Genomic DNA, 22,453 nt, shown 5'->3' on the forward strand with positions numbered 1-22,453 from the left:
ACAGCATATTACATGAAGTATACTGTAATTTACCTTTTGGGGACTGATAAAAATTCATAGCTCCCAAAGTGTTCACTGTATTATTATTTTTTTTTACACGCATGCACTGTATGTTAGGTGTTACTCTAGCTGATGACACAAAGCGTCTCTTTAGTATTACTGGTATTGATTGTGCTCTGAACGAGCTGTTCCTGTTCTTGTTCTGTGTCGTGTTCAAGCGTATTTTGACTTTAATTTAAGCTAGCAATAGGATGATGTTTTCATCCTTATATTGCACGATGCTGATGCCACATAAAGCTTGGAAACTCTTGTTTTGCCTTTCCACTTTATATTTAAGTCTGACTAAAATAGCTGGAAATTAAGTATTTTTTATTTCCTTAACTGTCTAAATGAAGAATTTGGTGGAACACACAGTACAATCCCTGTATTGCACCTTCATGGGAAAATAGCATGTTGCTATTAAGGATGTACATTAAAGTAGACCAGTCACTTTTCTAATGATATATAATATCAGATGTGGTTGGCTGAGAACCAGGTACAAAGGAAACTAGAGAAACTAATACAAACAAATCACCAGGTCCAGATGTCTTACACGCGGAAGTCTTCAGGAAACTTATCTAAGCCAAGTTGCTATTTTTATTTTTTTAGAAAACACATTAATCACTGAAATAGTACCAGCTGATTGGCTTAGAGCAAATGCGGTACCAGTTTACTAAAAGGATCAAAATGTATACTAGAAAACTATAGACCAGTCAGTCCAAATTTAGCCATACAATGGTCTGTTTTTTCATTCAGCCAGCGGGTTGATCGAAAAAACTGACCCAATTCCCCCATCCACACATTCAATGTGGTTGTGGGGATCATCTCCACTGCGTCATTGTATTTGTCAGAATGCACTGCATCCTATTGCCTGTAGCGCTGATCAAGCGAAAATATACCAACAGGGCGGTTGAACAGAAGTTGATCGGTAGATCGACTTCTGTTCAACTACAGTGGCCACAAATGGATCGAAATTCAGCAGGTCCCTGCTGAACTGACCAAGTTTCAATCCATATATGGCCAGCTTAACATCAAAAGTACATAAGAGGTTTTGAGGGAATGGTAAGGGAGTCTATACAGTGACAAAGGTACTATTAGTAATGAACCAGCATAGATTTATGAAAGAACATTCTTGTCAGACTAACCTATTATCTTTCTATGAGGAGGTAAGTGAGAAATTGGATCGTCAAGGTCCAGTGATCATTGCTTATCTAGATTTTGCCAGGTAGTTTAACACTGCACCTCATGTTCAATCTATAAAATAAGGTCTGTTGGAGGTAGTGTATGTATGTATGTGTGTGTGTATATATATATATATATATATATATATATATATATGTATGTATACACACACACTATATTGCCAAAAGTATTGGGACACCCCTCTAAATCATTTGGATCAGTTGTTCCAATCACCTCCATGGCCACAGGTGTGTAAAATCAAGCACCTAGGCATGCAGACTGCTTCTACAAACATTTGTGAAAGAATGGGTCGCTCTCAGGAGCTCAGTGAATTTAAGTGTGGTACCGTGATAGGTTGCCACCTGTGCAATAAGTCCATCCATGAAATTTCCTTGCTACTAAATATTCCTCGGTCAACTGTTAGTGGTATTATAACAAAGTGGAAGAAACTGGGAACAACAGCAACTCAGCCACAAAGTGGTAGACCACGTAAAACAGAGTGGAGTCAGCACATGCTAAAATGCACAGTGCTCAGAAGTCGCCAACCGTCTGCAGAGTCAGTAGTTAAAGACCTCTAAACTTCATGTGGCCTTCAGATTATGCACAACAACAGTGCGTAGGGAGCTTCATGGAATTGGTTTCCATGGGCAAGCAGCTGCTTCCAAGCCTCACATCATCTAGTACAATGCAAAGCATCGGATGAAGTGGTGTAAAGCACTCCACCACTGGACACTAGAGCAGTGGAGACGTGTTCTCTAGAGTGACTAATCACACTTCTCTGTCTGGGAATCCGATGGACAAGTCTGAGTTTGCCAGGGGAACAGTACTTGCCTGACTGCATTGTGCTAAGTGTAAAGTTTGGTGGAGGGGGGATTATGGTGTGGAGTTGTTTTTCAAGGGTTGGGTTTGGCCCCATAGTTCCAGTAAAGGGAACTGTAAGGCGTCAGCATACCATTTTGGACAATTTCATGGTCCCAACTTTGTGGAAACAGTTTGGGAATGGCCCTTCCTTATCCAACATGACTGTGTACCAGTGCACAAAGTAATGTCCATAAAGACATGGATGAGCGAGTTTGGTTTGTAGAAACTTGACTGTCCTGCACAAAGTCCTGACCTCAACCCGATAGAACACCTTTGGGATGACTTAGAGAGGAGACTGTGATCCAGGCCTTCTGACATCAGTTCCTGACTTCACAAATGTACTTCTGGAAGACTGGTCAAACATTTCCATAGACACACTCCTAAACCTTGTGGACAGCCTTCCCAGAAGAGTTGAAGCTGTTATAGCTGCAAAGGGTGGGCCAACTCAATATTGAACCCTTCAGAGTAACACTGGGATGCCACTAAATTTCATGTGCGTGTAAAGGCAGGTGCCCCAATACTTTTGGCAATACAACGTGTGTGTATGTATGTGTGTATATATATATATATATATATATATATATATATATATATTATAGTGTGTGTGTGTGTGTGTGTTAATGACATTCTTTGAAAAGTGTCAGTGTTGTTTATACTGTTGTGTATGCAGAACCATGTAATGGATTTCAAGGGTTTAATAAAGGCCCCTGAAATCTAGTATATTATACATTAATATAATAGACATTGTGGTTGGTTGGTAAATTTTCTGATTTACTAAAACTGGAGAGTGCAAAATCTAGTGCAGCTCTACAGAGACAAGAATCGCTTTCAAGTTTTATTGTCAAAGCTTAATTAAACAAGCTGAAGTTAGAAGTTGATAGGCTACTATGCACAGCTGCACCAGATTTTGCACACTCCAGTTTTATTAAATCAGCCCCTTTTGTGTGTGGAGTTTGATGTCTTGTAATTTGTTACTTTTTAGCTGTTATTTTCCTTTAACTTTTGTTCCTAAATATTGTATCCTTCCGACTGGAAGTGTGCAGGCAATGCGTATCTTCACTAAATTATTGAGTTGTTTATTAGATGTGATAGTTGGAAAGTACAGTGAAACTGATGTGTGTAAGTTGAATAGGCCTCTATCTTGGTTATACTATAAAATCAATCTACTTTGATACACAAAGTGGTACATTGTCTCTCTAGTTTTTCCTTTTTTTGTTGCATTTTAGAATTCTAAGCTTCTGTAGTCATACAAATGTCTCACAGATTGGTATATTATTTACATTTTTCAATATTTCGAAGTGCTGAAGAGCTGTAAGAAAATTCTGGTGTAAAGGAAAGAAGGGATGTTACTAGATGTGTTTTTCAGGATACAGTGTAGAAAAGGACTATTTGGGTGGATAGTAACCCTTTTTTTCCTTCTCTATAGTTGTGAATTTCTTTCTATGATGATTGATCTATACTTTTCAAGTGGTAAAGAAAATATAATGACACTTGTTGATTATACCCTTCCTTGAGTTATTTGGAGAGCTTGCATCTTCCATTGTTTAACATGTATTTGTTTAATTGCATTCTTTATCTTTGAATGTTTTATGTGCTAAATATTGGAAATCGGATATCTTGTTGCTTTTATGTTAATACAGAAACATTTTCAGTGAATAAGAAAACTGCCTAATTTTTTTTCCATCTTTCAAGGTGGAGTTGCCTCCTGTAGATCTAGGTCCAAGTTCTGCCCTGAACCAAACACTGACCCTATTACGAGAAGTTTTGGTTTCTCATGACTCTTCTGTGGTTCCTCTGGATGCTCGACAAGCTGACTTTGTCCAGGTAAACAAATTATGTTCACCTGATTCTGTATCTATAGCTAAAGCTTTTATTTAGTTTTCTCTAGTGTAGTGTCCCATTCAGGGATGGGGGGGGGGGGGGGGGGTTACATTCACATCTGTCCTGTAAACACAACAGAAAATGATGAAAATCCCCTGTCAGTAAGTTGCCTCCACAAGAGTCCCTATTGGAAAATATCCCTCTCAAAATGTAGGATTTTTTTTTCACTTTTAGTCCCATTGACAATGGTCACTAGGGCAAATAGAGGGAGGGACACATACAGCAATAAAAGGTTTTAACTCTTCCCTATGTTATTAAAAACTAAAAAAAAGTTTGTCTTCTACAGAAAATTTTAGATTACTGCATCCAGAATGCTGATTCCCCATACACACAATTGATTTTTGTGCTGAAAGCAGTGTTTTCTGTGTTCAGCAAAACTTTGTTGAATACTGATAATACAAAATATCAAAGTATTGATGGCTACATTTAGCATTGAGATATTTTTCATCTTGTTGTGTTATACTTTCTGGATAATTTACTGTATGACCTATTTCTTACACCAGTGTATATGCTGATACAGTGGCTGTGCTTCCTTTGTTTGGCCAGCTGTGGTATCACTTACGTGTGAAGAGAACATTGTGCTCAATTGGGAATCAATTGCTCTCTCAGGAAGGGTAACATGGTGTTCTGCTTTGTATATCCTGAACTTCCTTCTAGGTGCTGTCCTGTGTCCTGGACCCTCTGCTACAGATGTGTACGGTGTCTGCCAGCAACCTGGGGACAGCTGACATGGCCACATACATGGTTAATTGCCTTTATGTAATGAAGACAACACTTGCTTTGTTTGAATTTACTGACAAGCGTCTGGAGATGCTTCAATTTCAGGCAAGTTTCATTTGTCCATTTTTTTCTAGCAAGATGACTTGGGTGGAAAAAATGTGTAAATCTTTTTCAACAACTTATGTAATTAGCAAACAATATTCACTGTATTCACTATCACTCTATGCAGCCAGAGGATGACACAAACCTTGTAGCTTTACAGCTTCTGGTGTCACTCGTCTTTAACCAACTATGCTAAATATGATCTCACTTCTCTAGGTACTTTTCTTGTGCACTCTGTCTGAGCACCCTTTTCTGACCTCCGGAACGGATTAATTGGTTTTCAATGCATTTACGAATTATCTTTTAATCACCTCCCTGTACAGTATTTATACCTTTAAATTGCACTTTATAAAGAGTTTGAACAGATAAAATCCTTTTTTTTTTTAAACTTTTTTCTGACCTCCGGAACGGATTAATTGGTTTTTAATGCTTTCCTATGCGAAACAGTGTTTCGGTTTATTTTTTGCATATGAAAAGTCCCGCAGAACAAATTAAGATCGTAAACCGAGGTACGCCTGTATATGCTTACCTATTTTCATGACACTTCAGTCCAATCCAGCTCCCCTGTGTTAGCCAGTGGTGGCTACCGGAAAGAGGAGGGAGCACTGACAACAGATGGATCATAGGAGTCTATGAGTGACGTCACCAGTCCCTGGCATATCCAGACATTGTTGGGAGCTCTTTCCTCTCCCCTGCAGTTGCTGCTGGCTGACACAGGGGAGATCACTGGAGCAGGCTGAAAATAGGTAAGCATATACATCTTTATTAAACAGATTGGTCAGCAAAGGTGTTAGGAGAGGGGATGGAGCATTTTTAAGATTGGATGGGCATTGTTTGGAATTCCACTTTATCAGAGTTGAGCATTTTTGAAAATCTGATATTTCACTCTAAAATGTTTTAAATTGTGCTGGCTTACTTATGAAATATTCATAGGTGCCTACTTGTTTAGCTTTACATGATGTCTTGCCCTATAAACTGCCTGACCCTGCACTGTTACAGTATATGAATTCAGGCTGTTAACAGGACAGAAACCTTCGGGTGACTTTCTGATGACAGATGAAGAGTCAGACACATAGTAAATAAACAAGGGGAGATCTTTCACCAGTGAACCTTACAGGTCATTATAATCTGAGACTGAATGTTTAGATTATTACCCAAGTCCAATTGTTAATGGTTCTCAATAAGGCTGGTGTCCTTTGTTTTAATGCAAAACCTGCTGAGATTGAATACAGTGACTGCAAGAAACTGTACAGAATATTTTTCCTTTTTTTTTCATCAAGATTGATGCTCACCTGGACACGCTGATCAATGAGCAAGCCTCATTTGTATTGACCAGAGCTGGATTAAGTCAGATCTACAACTGTGTTCAACAGCATAAGCCGGAACAGGTGAGGAAGATAAAACCGATCTCACATGAGCAATAGAATGAACATGCAATAACCTGAAATAATTGGTGTGACGAACTGCCTGCCCACCATTGTTTGTAAGAAATGTAAACAACAAATGGGGTATATCTTAGAGTGTTAAAAAAGCATTTCTCAAATGTTGTATAAAACTGCATCTCTGTGTCTAATGATCAATAGGTTCAGTAGGGGGTTGGAGCCAAATTAAAGTCTTTCTTTTTTATGCAAACATTCTGAAATTACACATTAAAAATAGTGCATGCATGCCTGTAAAACTACATGTGTTGTAGTTTTGTAAACCATATTTTGTGAATGAATACAAAGTTTCCTCTGAGTGGTTTGCGTAGAGAGCTAGGCTGATGATGTCATGCTCTTCGACTCAGCCAGTCATAGGAAGCTTTGTATTTATTCACAGAATACAAAGCTGCCTATGAATGACTGAACGCCGCTCAGACCAACTGTGTCTCACAGCCGGAACCCATCGCCATGTACTGTATGTAGCTGAAGCTACAAATAAATTTAATACAGCACTTAGAGCCAGAGCAGCACATGAAGGAAATTCTTTATTTGGACCAACTTGGTCCAAACATACTATTTTAAGGCACAGGGAACCTGGAGACCAGTTTTAAGGTAAATCAAAATGGTTTTGGTCAGTTTTATGTTGGCTTGGTTTAGTTCGTGTGAAGGTTGTTTTATAACCTACATAAAGAATTTTGTTTCTTTTTGCAGGGACCACTTGCCAATCTCCCTAACATGGACTCTGTGTCACTGAAGGCTGCAATGGTATATGTATTCACTGACTTGTATAATACTTTACTTTCTGGTTTTATTTATGAATACATGTGCACTCTCATCCTAATGATCAAATACCCTTTCAATGAACTATGACTGGCATTTTATTATCATTGCTACTGCCTCTCCTTACAGCACAAGACAAAACCGATACCAGGAGACCTAGAAGCCACTAGCTAGTTCAAGCAGTAGAGTAGCAGGTTTAAAATGGAACAAAATTCAAAATGTAGTGTAGTTAGTTCTGCAATCCTGTGATCTATTTTCAGCTGACAGCAGGCTGAAACCCGCTGTCTGCTGATGTCACAGAGCCGGTTCAGGCTCTGAAAAGATCCCAACCAATTGGTGGGGATCCACCCAGAAATCTAGACTGGCACCTGGCTAAGCCTCTCAGCATTCCGCCGAGGGCCTGAGCCCACCGCTGCAGCCCCCTCCACAGCCCAGCGCTCCAGTGCACACTGGAGGGGCAGAGCAGACAGCCTGTGAATGGCAGTCCCTGGCTTTATGCTCACACTATACTGAGAACCGAGTGTTCAGCGGTCTTTGATCGCTCAGTTTGCAGTGCATTGCTTGTTTCTCTGCAGCCAGTGTTCTTTCAAAAATCAGGCACTAAGTCAACGAGCTATAGTGCTTAAACTGTAATAAAACTACAGGGATTCTAACCTTTTTGTTGCAATCACAGCTGTAGCCACATTTTAGTGACATGGCATTAGCAACTCTTCACCTCTACTCCCATGCCTAAGACCTCTTTCACATGGGAAGCTGAGGGGCTACAAATCAGGAGGCTGAGCCTGTATACTTATTGATTTTCAGGCTGCTGTGGGCCAGTCATATAATCTGGCTCCCCCATGTCAGCCAGCGGCAGCTGCAGGGGAGAGGAGGGAGTGCCAACAAAGAATTAGCCATGATAAGCCTCAGGGTGACTTTACCAATCCCAGGCATTGCTGGCCATTATTGGAGTGCTCTTTCCTCCCCTGCAGCTGTCGCTGGCTGACACATGACCAGACTGGAGCTGGAAGACAATAAGTATGGAGGGGGGTGCAGGGAGCATAATTAAGATTGGTTAGGTTTTAGCTGGAATTCAATTTTTGCCTTCCAGTTTCTTTGATGTATTTTGTTAATACAGAATAGTTGTATTCTTTTAATACAAAGGAACAGATTTTGGGGACACCACTGAGAGTTGGTGATTTGGGGTGTTTAGGATTTTTATTTTTTGTATTATTTTGTGAACTTCAGCTGAACTGTATACTGACTGATGTAGCCAAGCGCAGTGTTGGATTACTGCTGGATGTGTTTTATAACCACTGCATAATTATATGTTTGGTGCTTGTAAAAGTAGGTTGCAAATTATGGCATTGTATAAACAGTAGTGTTGATTACCTGCAATGTACAATTTCTGTCCACTTATTCAATTCAGCAAGTCTGGCTTTTGATATTTCAATCCAATGGAGTAGTAAATAGCTGTGGATTAGTTTTACCTTAGACCTTTTTGATGCTATAAATGGTACTAGCGAAATGGGGCCATTTATTGAACAGAAGTTTAATTCAGAGTGTGGTGAATACAACTTCTTATATTCATATAATAAATATAGGAGCAAAATGTTCACATTCCTTTAAGAAGAAGTGTTATATTTATACTAGCATGCTGTTTTTGCTCCTATTTGGTTTCTCTGTCTGGACTGTGTTCTTAAATCTAGGCTTACATGAGCAATTTAAATACCTTGCTACCTCCCTACTCTTTTACCCTCTTTTTTTTCTATGCTACTTATTCCCAAGCCTTTACCCCACCCATCCATCTGCCCCTACCACCTTTCTCCCCTCCTCTCTTGCCCTCCCCTCCAATCCCCTTTTTTTGCCCTATCCCATTTCTGGTCTTTTTCTGCTCTCTCTCTTCTGTTTTTCTTTCCTCTCTCTTTTGATGGAGCTGCTATGCTGCCCCAGTACACTCAGCATCTCCAAGATGTGGCTCTCTTATATTATTATTATACAGGATTTATATAGCGCCAACAGTTTGTTCAGTGCTTTACAATATAAAGGGAGACAATACAGTTCAATACAAAAGGGATAGGAGAGCCCTGCACCTTGGAGCTTACAATCTAGGAGGATAGTGAATGTTTACCCCTTTTTCACCTGCCCATTGTAGTTCTGTAGTCGCTCTCTCTTCAGTTTATTATTCTGATCTTTTTGTTGTCTTCAAGGCTTACTAGGTAGTATATACACCTGCATGTATTGTTTTGGTGTCTTATGCAACTTGCTGGCTGGTGTGAGTACAGCTGCTTCTTCTAGGAATTGCTTACATGTAGCTGAAAGAGCCTTATCCAGATACTTATTGTCAGAGTCAGAATTCACTGGGGATTATTTGGAATGTATGTAATGGGTAGGATATCCTGCTGTCATTTGATTGAACTAAAAACTGATGTATTTATTTTTCGTTTCTTTCTTACGGTTTGAATAGTGTGTGAAAGAGTTAGAAGTCCTGGCACTTTTTAATGCCTCAGTGTTGCTGAGGTGATGCACCCCCTGTATTTGTCCTTTGATCATTGTTACCAGTGATGGGAGATTCAGAATTGTTCAGTAAGGATACAAGTCCTAGTGGCGAGGGAGGAACACTTTCTGTTTTGTTTTGTTTTTTTTCTTCCCCGAAAACACCCCAACAGAACCCAGACAGGTGATCAAACCTTTCCCTACTCTTTCCATAGCTAAAAAGAAAGGTTTGGGGTTTAGCTACACCTGTTGACAATCATCATATTAGCAGCACATTGACTGCTGCTTGATTTTGCTCAGATCACTGCCAACAAGCAGTTAGCCTGGGTTCACACTTTTGCGATGTGGAATATCGCATGTGATTCGCACAGGAATCGCACCGCATTCCTGTGCCAATCACATACAATTTCTGTGCGGTGCAATTTGAGCCATACATTTGTATGGCTCAAATCACACCGCATCCGCACCAAAAATGTGCGGGACCCCTTTTTTTTTTGTCTGCACTAGAATCGGATCGCATGGATATGATTCTGCACATTGCACCGCATTTTGCAAAACGACTTCGGGGTGTTGTTAACTCAAAATACACACCTGCAACGGTTCGCATGAACAGGGTGCGATTGTGATGCGGTGCGGAATACGCACAGAAACTGGTGATTCCACCAGAAATTCCACTCCGCATCAGTGTGAACCCAGGCTTAACGTGTATGCAAAACCTCAATTTAAATAAATAATAAAACTGCAGCTTACCTTCCACTCTCACCAGTGATCTTTCCTTCCTTCCTTTTTCTGGTGATCCTGCCAGTTTCTTTTAAGTGGGAATAGTGTTACCCTAGGAAGTGCAACTGGAAGGAAATAAAACCAATTAGATTAAACTCATGGCACTGCCTGCAAGGAGATTTGATGGTCCAGTTTCCTCCCTCAGAATCCAAATACCATTTCAATGTTTATTCAACTATGTATACTCTCAGGTAGCATAGACTGTAAACTCCCGTGGAAGGTGGGAATTTGATAAATAGTTTGGTCTTCTGTGCAGTGACATTGTTTTACCTATCAGGTTCGGAAGATCTAAGGTCCTGTATTTAGGGTGTAACACGTAACATTTTCAGCCCCCCCCCCCCATCTCACCCCTCTTCCCTGTGACAGTGGGTGAAGGGTTCTTCTCCTCACAGCTGCTGGCACATTTTAAAAACGGCATGGCTGTGCAGGGGTTTTGCCCGCACAGCTGCATCATTCATTCACAGAGATTTGTGAATGAATGAACTACAAGTCTCATCTGCCACCATGGTGGACAGCTTGTAATTTTCAATGAATTACAAGCATGCTGATCAGCATCCTCATAGTTCACTGACACTGATAAGGGCAGAGAGCTGTCAGCAGTGTCTGCAGGAGCCTGATATTGCACGATCCACTGATTCTGGGTGCAATGTTTTGCAGGATTCAATGAAGAAAAAATGTTAAACGCAGATGATTTTGTAGTTTAAGAAACTGTGCATTCATTTTCTTACTAAAGATGACTTTATCCTTTAAATACATAAATGCAGCAAGCATCAGATTTGTTTGCTATAAGCAGAATCACACATATATACAGTGGGGAAAATAATTTTTTGATCCCCTCCTGATTTTGTATGTTTGCCCACTTTTAAGAGAAATGTAGGGTCTATCATTTTTATCATATGTGTATTTTAAATGGTAGAGACAGAAAATCAATAAAAAATCCAGAAAAAACACATGATACAAATGTTATCAATTGAGTTGCAGTTCAGTGAGTAAAATAAGTATTTGATCCCCAAGCAAAACATGACTTAGTACTTATATAGTAAGTGCAGCGCTAAAATAAGTGAATGATATTATAGTGAAAATAAAGTACGAAGTCAATCTGACATATAGCAAAAAAAAATTTTTTCTTTCTTTTTCAGCGGAACAGTCAAGTGCAGCATATAAAAATCAAATATTAAAAATTTTCAATAAATGTGAAACAGTAAAGTGCATCATAAAAGTGAGAATATAGAAAGTTCATAAAATATCAGTGAGTAAGAGCTATAAATTGTCCGTAAGGATATAAGTATGGCAATCACGGTGAAATATTGTGAAGTGATCCAATAGGGAATCCACCACCTCTGTCAGATGTGCACTCACCAGACAGCTACTGGTAAACAGCATGTAAGCACATCTCATCTGGGTACAGATAACAGCAATGAAACCTCTGCAAGGGATGCTCAGCCAAGGGCAAAAAACGCAGATGGACCCTCGCCTATGAGGAATAGCTCACCACAGGAGCCAAAAGTAGTATATAGTGTAGTATTAAATAGTGAATAAAAGACAATTCATGTGGAAATAAGTAAGAATGAAGGTAAAATGGAGTTGCTTGGCAACTCAAAGTTTCAGTTCCCTCCATACATTTCCTATAGGCCACTCTGTGACCTTAATGTACTTCTTCTTGAGCCACTCCTTTGTTGTCTTGACGGTATGTTTTGGGTCAATGTCATGCTGGAAGACCATCCACGACTCATATTCAGTGTTCTGGCTCAGGGAAGAAGGTTCTCATCCAAGATTGAAAAATAGGTGGCCCCGTCCTTTGGCCCCACAATGCGGCAAAGTCGGCCTGTACCTTTAGCAGAGAAACGGCCCCAAAGTATAATTTTCCACCTCTGTGCTTGCCTGTAGGGATGTGTTCTTAGGGTAATAGTCAGCATTTTTTTTCCACCAAATATGCTGAGTCGAGTTAATGCCAAAGAGGTCAATTTTGGTCTCATCTGACCACACCACTTTCTCCCAGTCCTTCTCTGAATCATTTAGATGTTCATTGGCAAAATTCAGACGAGCCTGTACATGTGCCTTCCACAGCAGGGGGACCTTGCGGGCACTGCAGGATTTCAGTCCATTTCGGCGTATTGTGTTACCAGTGGTTTGTTTGGTGAATGTGGTCCCAACTGCCTTGAGGTCATTCACAAGTACCTCCTGTGTAGTTCTGGGTCGATCCCTCACTTTTCTCATGATCATCCTTGCCCCATGAGGCGAAACCATGCATGGAGCTCCAGATCAGGGGCGACTGATTTTTTTTTTTTTTTTTATTTCTTCCATTAGTGAATAATCGCTCCAACAGTTGTCTTCTTCTCACCAAGCTTCTTACTGATGTTCTTTTAGCCCATTCCAGCCTTGCGAAGATCTACAATTGTGTCCCTGACATCCTTTGACAGATTGAATGGAAGAAAGAGAGTCTGTGGACAGGTGTCTTATACACATAATGAGTTGTCGTTAGAATGTTCTTAAGTGGACATGACTAATCTGTGTACCACATGAGCACATAGCCAGTCTGAGGGGCCGGAATTATTATCTGTTGGTAGGGGCTCAAAAAATTATTTTACTCACTGAACTGCAACTCAATTTATAACATTTTTATTGTGTTTGTTCTGGATTTTTGGTTGATATTCTGTCAACCAAATTGTAAGTGGGCAAACTTAGAAAATCTGCATGGGATCAAATAATAATTTTCCCCACTGTATGTTTGTTTATGTCAATTTTTAATAAGCCAGAACTAGATTCAATTGTTGAACAAACTTGGCAGGATTTTTTATATGGAGAGCTTTCCTAGTCAGCTGGTCATAAAAGTTTGTGTGTAAATGAGGATCTGCTTGTTGTTATAATTTACTTTGTTATTAATGACTTTAGGCGCAGTTTGATCGTTACCTGGCAGCTCCTGATAATCTGCAGATGCCACAGCTGAATTTCTTCCTCAGCGCCACTGTGAAGTAAGTGACATTATTTACTACTGTAACCTTTGGAAACTTTTATGTTTGCATAATTAGCATCAATTTTCAACTGGAAGAACAAGCAGAATTTGAAATGTGAATTTTCCGTTCATTGGGGATACAGAGTTCAATCTGAGACAAGCGATTGTTACTTCTTCCTACAGGAAATTGGACACTAGCAAACAAAAATGTTAGCCAGATGTAACCTCTCCCCCTACCATCATGCTCAAGTTTTTTTTTTTCTTTTTGCTACTGTCTTAGGACATTCAGAGACAAAAAAAACCCTTTGTACAAGACTTCTACTTCTGTCAAGATCCCCTTGTTCCGCAAGATCCTTTATTTACTGCAGAGCCAGACGGTTCAATAACCACTTGGCCCCCAGAGGATTTACCCCCCTTAATGACCAGGCCTCTTTTTGCAACTCGGCGCTGCACTAATTCAACTGATAATTGCGCGGTCATGCAATGCTGCACCCAAACGAAATTTACGTCCTCTTTTCACACAAATAGAGCTTTCTTTCGGTGGTATTTGATCACCTGTGTGCTTTTTATTTTTCACGCTATAAACAAAAAAAGACCAAAAATTTTGAAGAAAAACAATATTTTTTTACTTTCAGCTATAAAAAATATATAGTAAACTCAAAGTTGGTTATAAAATTAGGCCAAAATTTATTCTGCTACATGTTTTTGGAAAAAAAATCCCAATTAGTGTATATTGATTGCTTTGTGTGGAAGTTATAGCGTCTACAAACTATGGTATAGATACTGCAATTTACGCCATTTTTTTGCTGTACAGCACTGCGCTAGTTTAACAGACAATTGCAATACGGTACATAAATGAAATTTACATCCTTTGTTTTCCCACAAATTGAGCTTTCTTTCGGTGGTATTTGATCGCCTGTGCGGTTTTTATTTTTTGCGCTATAAAAAAAACTGTGATTTTTAGGTTTTTTTTATACTAATAATGGTGGCGATCAGCGACTTATGGCGGCGATCAGCGACTTATGGCGGGACTGCAGCGGACATTCTGACATTGGGGGGTACTAACTTGGGGTCACTGACATCCCCAGTGACACCAATACAGTGATCAGTGCAAAAAAAAAAACCACTGACACTGTACTAATGGCACTGGGGAGGAAGGGGTTAACTTTATTTTTCAGGGAAGGGTTATCTGTGTGAGGGGGAGTATTTTACTAGGGGGCGAGGGTATGTACTGGGGGGGGGGGACAGTGGGGGACAGGCTGATTGGGAAAGAGAAATTCTTCTGTCTCGATCAGCTTGTACTCGAGCTGTCAGGGAAGTGACAGAAAGCACAGCTACTGCAGCTGTGCTCTCTGTCACTGATTGCCGCCGATCGCCGGGAGATAGCCAGTAAGGACTGGCTGTGACCCGGCAACTGACATCCGCGGCTGTGATCGGCAGGACAGGTAGGGTGGCGGCGCGCCTCCTACCTGTTTACAAAACATACGTTTTAAAACGTGGTTTTGCCTGCCCGTGCCGCCCTGCCACCGTATTTATACAGTGGCTGGGCGGCAAGAGGTTAATGTAGTTTCTGTATCAGCTGGTCTGAGAAAAGCTTTGGAGGCTGTATCTGGATCCCACCATGTCAAAGATGCAGGGCTGGCCTGTACCATAACTTTAGGGCATTGGGCTGTACTGTGGGCACTCTCCAAGATACCTATTGTCCAGTGTGAGTCAGCTGCAGAAAACTTTACAGGTCCAGGGCTGAGATATACCGTATTTTTCGCTCCATAAGACGCACCTGACCATAAGACGCACCTAGGTTTTAGAGGCAGAAAACAGGAAAAAAAAATTCTGAACTAATGGACTGCAGACATAGTACAGGAGATGACCAGAGACTGCGGACACAGTACAGGAGATGACCAGAGACTGCGGACACAGTTCAGGGGATGACCAGAGACTGCGGCCACAGTACAGGAGATGACCAGAGACTGCGGACACAGTGCAGGAGATGACCAGAGACTGCGGACATAGTACAGGAGATGACCAGAGACTGCGGACACAGTACAGGAGATGACCAGAGACTGCGGACACAGTACAGGAGATGACCAGAGACTGCGGACACAGTTCAGGGGATGACCAGAGACTGCGGCCACAGTACAGGAGAAAACCAGAGACTGCGGCCACAGTACAGGAGATGACCAGAGACCGCGGACACAGTGCAGGAGATGACCAGAGACTGCGGACACAGTGCAGGGGATGACCAGAGACTGCGGACATAGTACAGGAGATGACCAGAGACTGCGGACACAGTGCAGGAGATGACCAGAGACTGCGGACACAGTGCAGGGGATGACCAGAGACTGCGGACACAGTACAGGGATGACCAGAGACTGCGGACACAGTACAGGGATGACCAGACACTGCGGACACAGTACAGGGATGACCAGAGACTGCGGACAGCACAGGGATGACCAGAGACTGCGGACACAGTGCAGGGGATGACCAGAGACTGCGGACACAGTACAGGGATGACCAGAGACTGCGGACATAGTACAGGAGATGACCAGAGACTGCGGACACAGTACAGGGATGACCAGAGACTGCGGACACAGTACAGGGATGACCAGAGACTGCGGACACAGTACAGGGATGACCAGAGACTGCGGACAGCACAGGGATGACCAGAGACTGCGGACACAGTACAGGAGATGACCAGAGACTGTGGATAGTACAGGGGATGACTGCTGACCTTTGGGGAGGGGGGGGAGCGGGCTTAGCACCCGGCTGTCATGCCCACACTACAGAAGCCGGGAAGACCGCGCCGCTGGATAGAGGAACGGGTAAGATGAAAGAACAACTCCACGGAAATGGGAGCGGGTATCTGTCAAATTCAGGTACCCGCTCCCCCCCCTCCCCAAAGGTCAGCAGTCATCGCTATAAGGTCCCGCTGTAGAGCTGAGCGGCCGGCCCGGTATTCTGACACGGTGGCAGTGGAAATACCGGACCGGCCGCTCCTTATTCGCTCCATAAGACGCACTGACATTTTCCCCCCTTTTTTGGGGGGAAAAAAGTGCGTCTTATGGTGCGAAAAATACGGTACTTACTGGTGGAATTCTGTCCCTGAAGATGTCTTAGAGAGTATGCCCACTGAAAGAGGTGAAGACTGTCTGAATCTGGCATTTTTCCCTGGATTCTGTCTGAACTACCACTACAGTAAGTCAAGGGCCCTGTCCTTTTATGGAGCCTGGAGCATGTTTGGTACTTTTACTTGGTGCATGGTTGTTGAGGTCCCCTAAATTGCAAAATATATGCCCATGGGCAACAAGTTTGAAATGTGAAAAATCGAACCTATTTGGGTTACAGCCAAAGCTAAAAAAGCTATAGATAATAAAAGAGCTTTTATTAAATATAATAATAAAGAAACGCTATCATCATTTAAACATTACAAAGAATATAACAGAATATGCAAAAAGGAAATAAAGGCTGCAAAAATTGAAAACGAACAACAGATTGCAAGAGATAGCAGGACAAACCTCAAAAAGTATTCAAATACATTAATAGTAAAAAGGTCCAGTCCGAGACTGTAGGCCCTTTACAATATAATCTATAGTGGGTGACTGGGAACAAAGAGAAAGCAAATTTATTAAATACCTTCTTCAGCTCTGTGTATACAAAGGAGCATGGGGGAGCTCTTGTCCATAATGGGCATGGTATTGACACAGCTCCAGATGATCCACATTGGCTCACAATTGATATGATCCAAAAATATTTAGACAGAATAAAGGTGAATAAAGCACCTGGACCGGATGGCATACACCCACGGGTCCTTAAATAATTGAGCTCTGTCATTTCAAAGTCATTGTTTCTAATTTAAAGGGACTCTTTAATGACTGGCATAGTACCATTTGATTGGCGTAAGGCCAATGTGGTGCCTATATTTAAAAAGGGGTCAAAATTATAGATCTGTTAATTTAACTTCTATGGTTGGGAAGATACTGGAGAGTTTAATAAAAGACCACATAGATGAGTTCTTGCTGGAAAAAAATATTTTAACCTCCCTGGCGGTATTCCCGAGTGTAGCTCAGGGTAAAGTTTCAGTACCACAAGCGGTAACCCCAAGCTACACTCGGGAATACCATGCGGCGCTGCTCCACGATCCCTCGATCACTTACCTTGTCCTGCGCTCCCGCGATGTCCCTCCTGCAGTGTCCCTGGCAATGTAAATCTGGCGGATACCGGCATCTGTCATCTGGGTTCTGTCCCCTGCGAGCGTCGGGACGTACAGGGGACGGAACGGCGGGAAATTTGAAAATGACACAAAGTGACATTCACTAAAATCACATAGTAAAACATTACTGTATCAAACCATTTCACATACATTTTGTCCCGAGTGCTTTGTCCTGTGCCCTGCCTGCATTTTTACTGTTCTTATTGCCTGGAAACTGAGAAATGTCCATGGCGTCCAGAAAGTGTCCCTTTAGGTCAAAATCGGTTTTAGACCAGCTAGAGAACAGCGATAGTAAATCAGAACCACTTGCAGAATTGAGTGATAATGATTCGTGGGGAAATTCGTCATAAGACACTGAAAACAATTTTGCGACTTTGCTCAGTGATGTGCGAACTTAGCACTATATTTCAAATTTCAGTGTTTTTGGTTTGATTATATTATTGAATTAAATTTATTATTATTTTTTTTGATTATTTATTATATTATAATTTATGATTTCGTGTTTCAAGTTTTATCCTACCCGGGATGTTTACTAGACTCTTGTTCGAACAGATTTCAGTGAGTTATTCCTAAAAATTACAGGCCTACAATATAAAACGCCAAATATCCATGCAAAATAATGGTACCGCTTTCAGCACCAAAAATCTGAAATAATCATACTGCCAGGGAGGTTAAGCAACAGACAGCATGGATTAATGACAGAAGTTGTCAAACAAATCTGATTTCTTTTAATGAGGAGGCGCACAAAACCTTGGACAAGGGGTGGCAGTGGACGTGGTATACTTGGACAGAGGGGTGGTGGTGGACGTGGTATACTTGGACAGAGGGGTCGCGGTGGACGTGGTATACTTGGACAGAGGGGTGGCGGTGGATGTGGTATACTTGGATTTTGCAAAAACGTTTGACACAGTTCCCCACACACAGCTAATGTGTAAGGTAAAGTCTATGGGCTTGGAAAAAAATTGTATGTAAATGGATAAAAAAACTGGTTAAAAGATCGTATTCAGAGAGTAGTGGTTAATGATTCATACTCTGAATGGTCTAGGGTGGTCAGTGGTGTACCCCAAGGTTCAGTGTTGGGACCCTTACTTTTTAATATATTTATAAATGATATAGGGTCTGGGATTAAAAATCCCATTTCAGTCTTTGCAGATGACACCAAGCTGTGCAGTGGAATAACGTCCTTACAGGATGTCTCCAATTTACAAGCCGACCTCAATACACTGTTTAATTGGGCAACTATGTGGCAAATTATTATTATTATTATACAGGACTTATATAGCACCGACAGTTTGCTCAGCGCTTTACATAATGGAGGGAGACAGTACAGTAACAATAGAGTTCAATACTAGAGGGATTTGAGGGCCCTGCTCCTTGGAGCTTACAATCTAGGAGATGAGGTTAAATGTTGATAAATGTAAGGTTATGCACTTGGGGGCTAAGAATATGCATGCATCATACATACTAGGGGGGGTACAACTGGGGGAATCAGTGGTGGAGAAGGATCTGGGAGTTCTGGTAGATCACAAGCTTAATAACGGGATGCAATGCCGAGCTGCGGTTTCTAAAGCGAGCAAAATCCTCTCTTGTATTAATAGAGGTATAGACTCCAGAGAGAGATATCATATTACCCCGGTACAAATCATTAGTAACACCTCATCTGGAATATGCAGTTCGGTTTTGGGCACCAATTCACAAAAAGAACATTGGGGAACTGGAGAAAGTATAGAGAAGGGCAACCAAACTGATAAGAGGCATGGAGGAGATCAGCTATGAGGAAAGATTAGAGGAACTGAATTTATTCTCTCTTGAGAAGAGGAGATTAAGGGGGGATATGATCAACATGTATAAATACATCAGTGGTTCATATAGTGAACTCGGTGTAGAGTTATTCACCCTGAGGTCATCACAGAGGACAAGGGGGCACTCTTTACGTCTGGAGGAAAAAAAATGTAATCTCAAAATACGGAAAGGTTTCTTCACAGTAATAGCTGTAAAAATGTGGAATAGACTCCCTCAAGAGTTGGTTCTGGCCAGCTCATTGGATTGCTTTAAAAAAAGCCGGAATTCTTTCTTGGATACACAGAATATAACTGGATACTAACATTTATTGGTAATGTTGATCCAGGGAATATCCAATTGCCTTTTGGGAGATCAGGAAGACATTTTTTCCCCTGTAGGAGCAAATTGCATCATGCTTTGCTGGGTTTTTTTGCCTTCCTCTGGATCAACTGTGGGTGTAAGATTATAATTTTTTTTTTTTTAAAGCATGCTTGTTATACTCACTGGAACCTAAGGGGTTAATCTTCCACATTGTGTAAAAAGGCTGTTTCATCCTGTCTTCTCTGATTCTCCCTTTCTTCTACTGTCCCCAATCCGACTGCTAGTACAGAGCTCTAGGAGGCACTCTGCACATGCTCGGTTTAGTGTGTATTGCTAGAGAGGTTTTCTTTTTATTTTTTGTTTTTCTTTGGCGAGGGTGCATGTGATCAGCACAGGGCCAATTTGCACTGTCCAGACAGAGGGTCAGGGGTTATGCAGCCCCATAGGGCAGTCGGAGCAGAATGAAAACTCCTCCTACAAGCTTTTACCAGGGCTCTGCTGGACACTGATAGAAGTCACGAGACTGCTATATAACTATGTGATAAAATAATAAATTACTTCATATAATCACTATCCTTAAAATTAATTTTTTGTCATACTTTCAATATCAAAAATGGCATGATTTCTGCCAGGGTGTGCTAACACAACTGTATATATAAAAAACACTTCTGCTTATGTAAAGTGCAAGTACCTGCAGCAACCTCCAGAAGCTCCTAGTTACAGCCAAGTGACAGGCTGTACTGACAGGAAAAGCATCGGCACTTAGTGATGTTACTGAAGCTTACCAGCCCCTTTCTGCCTCCTCCGCAGCCATGGCCAGTGAAGCAGTCATCATAGACATTCCCTCTTTCCAAATGTACTGTTTATGTAGCACACAAACACTGTACTGAAGTTAATGTATGGTATTTCATCTTTTAGTGTCTGATGCCCAGTAGACTAGCTCAGGATATCTCCTCTTATTACCAGCATGGTTTTTTTGCTAGTGTTCTAGGAGGACAGACATCTTTTCTTCTGCTCTGTTGTAAAGACTAACCTGTTATTTTACTAGCACTTTTTACTACTATTTTTTTTCTTCAGTTGACTTTTCTCTACAGAACTATTGGAAGTTTTCCCTTCAATTTGCAATCTTCCACAGCTTGGCATTTGGACCCTACCACATCTGGGTTGTGTTGGACTAGAAGTTGCAAAGCTATCTTGAATGTGACCTTTTAGGTATTTGGTTCCACAAGGTGTGCTTTCTTGACTCTACGCTGTGGAGTGTTTTCCAGTTCCAGAACAGCTGGCATTGCTTCTGCGTTTGCCCTGTCTATGAAAACACAGTAGGCTGGTCAGACCATGCATTGGGAGCTCTCTACATTTTTTTGGTCACTGGGTGCCATTATTTTTTGTTTGCTGAGAGTTTGGAGCTTCACATGCGCCTGGGCACTCCACACTCTCTTTCCCACCATACAGTGTCAAGGAAGCATCTCCCTGCTGCTGTACCTTCTGCAAAGAGCCACATGAAAGTTTTATCTTCAGTCTATTCCTGCTACCTGCCTTCAGTAACTTTGGCCAACTCTGTCCATCTGCCTTTTCACCCACTGCCATCTAGGGTTTATGAGTACTGGAGACCTTGCCACTTACTCTGAGCTTATACTTCTGCAGTCACAACATCTCTGATCCTAGACACAGGGGGACAGTCCCATGGTACAGGGTGCCATCAGCTTACTTTCTACTAACACTGATGGTGCATACTTCTGCACCTAGGTCTATCCCATCCTAGGAGTCCTGTATGACTCTGTCTGGTGTAGCTGGGTTCCATGCACTCTTGGCTGGAAGTTTTTGCCACGGCAATGCAAGATTTTATGACACAAATTACCCAGTTCTTTTCTGACTCTGGCCACAAGCGTGTTTCTGTACCTCCTCACCATCATTGAACATTTACCCATGGCTTTAGCGCCATCTCAGCCATTGGTTCTGACTCTGATTCTGACTTGCTCCAAGGCCTTTACGGATGAGCTTACCCTTGAAAAGGTGATGTTTACTGTTATTACTCCCAGGCTAAAAGGATTGTGTCAACTCTTATTGACGCAGTGAGCATCTGAAATGAGGATCAGCCTATTGCTACTAAAAGTATTGTTTCTCTTTTAAGACTCTTAAAGCTGCAAAAACTTTTCCTTTCTTTAAGGAGATTGGAAGCATTATTGTACATTGTTTGCCTACCCTAAGTGCTTGCTGGCTTTGTACCTGTTTTGAGAGGATTTTGTTTAGAAGTGGTCCATTGCCAGTGTGGATCCAGCCTTAAAGCAAAACTTGGAAATGGGAAGTTCTTTTTTAAGACCTCCTCTCCCCCACCACCAGAGTTTGGCATATCTTTTTGGTGGGGGGTGGGGAGGGGTAGAGGGGAGTGGGTACCTCATTTTCTCAGGTATCCACTCCCAGTTCCACTGGAACCACCTAGGCATCTCCACTGTAAGTTCTCTCCCACCTGTCCGTAACCTCCTGGGACACATCACAGGTCCTAGAAAGCTATGGGAACATTCACACAGCACTACGTGGCTTGCACATGCACAATAGGAAGCCAGCTGTGAAGCCGCAAGCAGTCACAGCCCACTTCCCACAGTTAACATGCCTGTGCCTGGGGCCCTGAAGACTCCTAAAGAACCTGCCAGGGTGAGGATAGCGCTGGATCCTTGGACAGGTAAGTTCCTTTTTTGCAGAAAGACGGAATTTAATTTTGTTATTTTGGATGGACCCTGCAGGGCGCCCCTGCTTTTTGTTCTACTATCTCTCTTCAGGTGTAATGTTCAGGCAGCTTTTTTGAGCTGCACACAGTTCCACAGATCTTTGGGCCTGTTGGTGATTGTTTGCTGCATTGCCCTCTGCTCAGTTGGACTACTATTGAATATTCCAAAGGTTTAGGTCTTCCTGTGTTCTTCAGTGAACAAGAAAGAAAATTGTGTCTCA

The 22,453-nt window shown here is 41.7% G+C and overlaps 1 protein-coding gene across 1 annotated transcript in view; it reads left to right on the forward strand.

The window, feature by feature from the left end:
* Positions 1–22,453, forward strand: part of LOC149439103 (conserved oligomeric Golgi complex subunit 6) — a 92,788-nt gene that overhangs the window by 61,568 nt on the left and 8,767 nt on the right. Inside the window, exons 10-14 of the mRNA XM_089659473.1 lie at positions 3,775–3,906; positions 4,621–4,788; positions 6,066–6,173; positions 6,918–6,971; positions 13,134–13,213. Coding sequence (XP_089515599.1) covers positions 3,775–3,906; positions 4,621–4,788; positions 6,066–6,173; positions 6,918–6,971; positions 13,134–13,213 — 542 coding nt within the window. The remainder of the gene's footprint in view (positions 1–3,774; positions 3,907–4,620; positions 4,789–6,065; positions 6,174–6,917; positions 6,972–13,133; positions 13,214–22,453) is intronic.

The sequence above is a fragment of the Staurois parvus genome, unplaced genomic scaffold, assembly GCF_062004578.1.
Source record: "Staurois parvus isolate SC_StPar_1 unplaced genomic scaffold, SC_StPar_1.0 ptg001160l, whole genome shotgun sequence".
In the NCBI taxonomy this organism is placed as follows: domain Eukaryota; kingdom Metazoa; phylum Chordata; class Amphibia; order Anura; family Ranidae; genus Staurois; species Staurois parvus.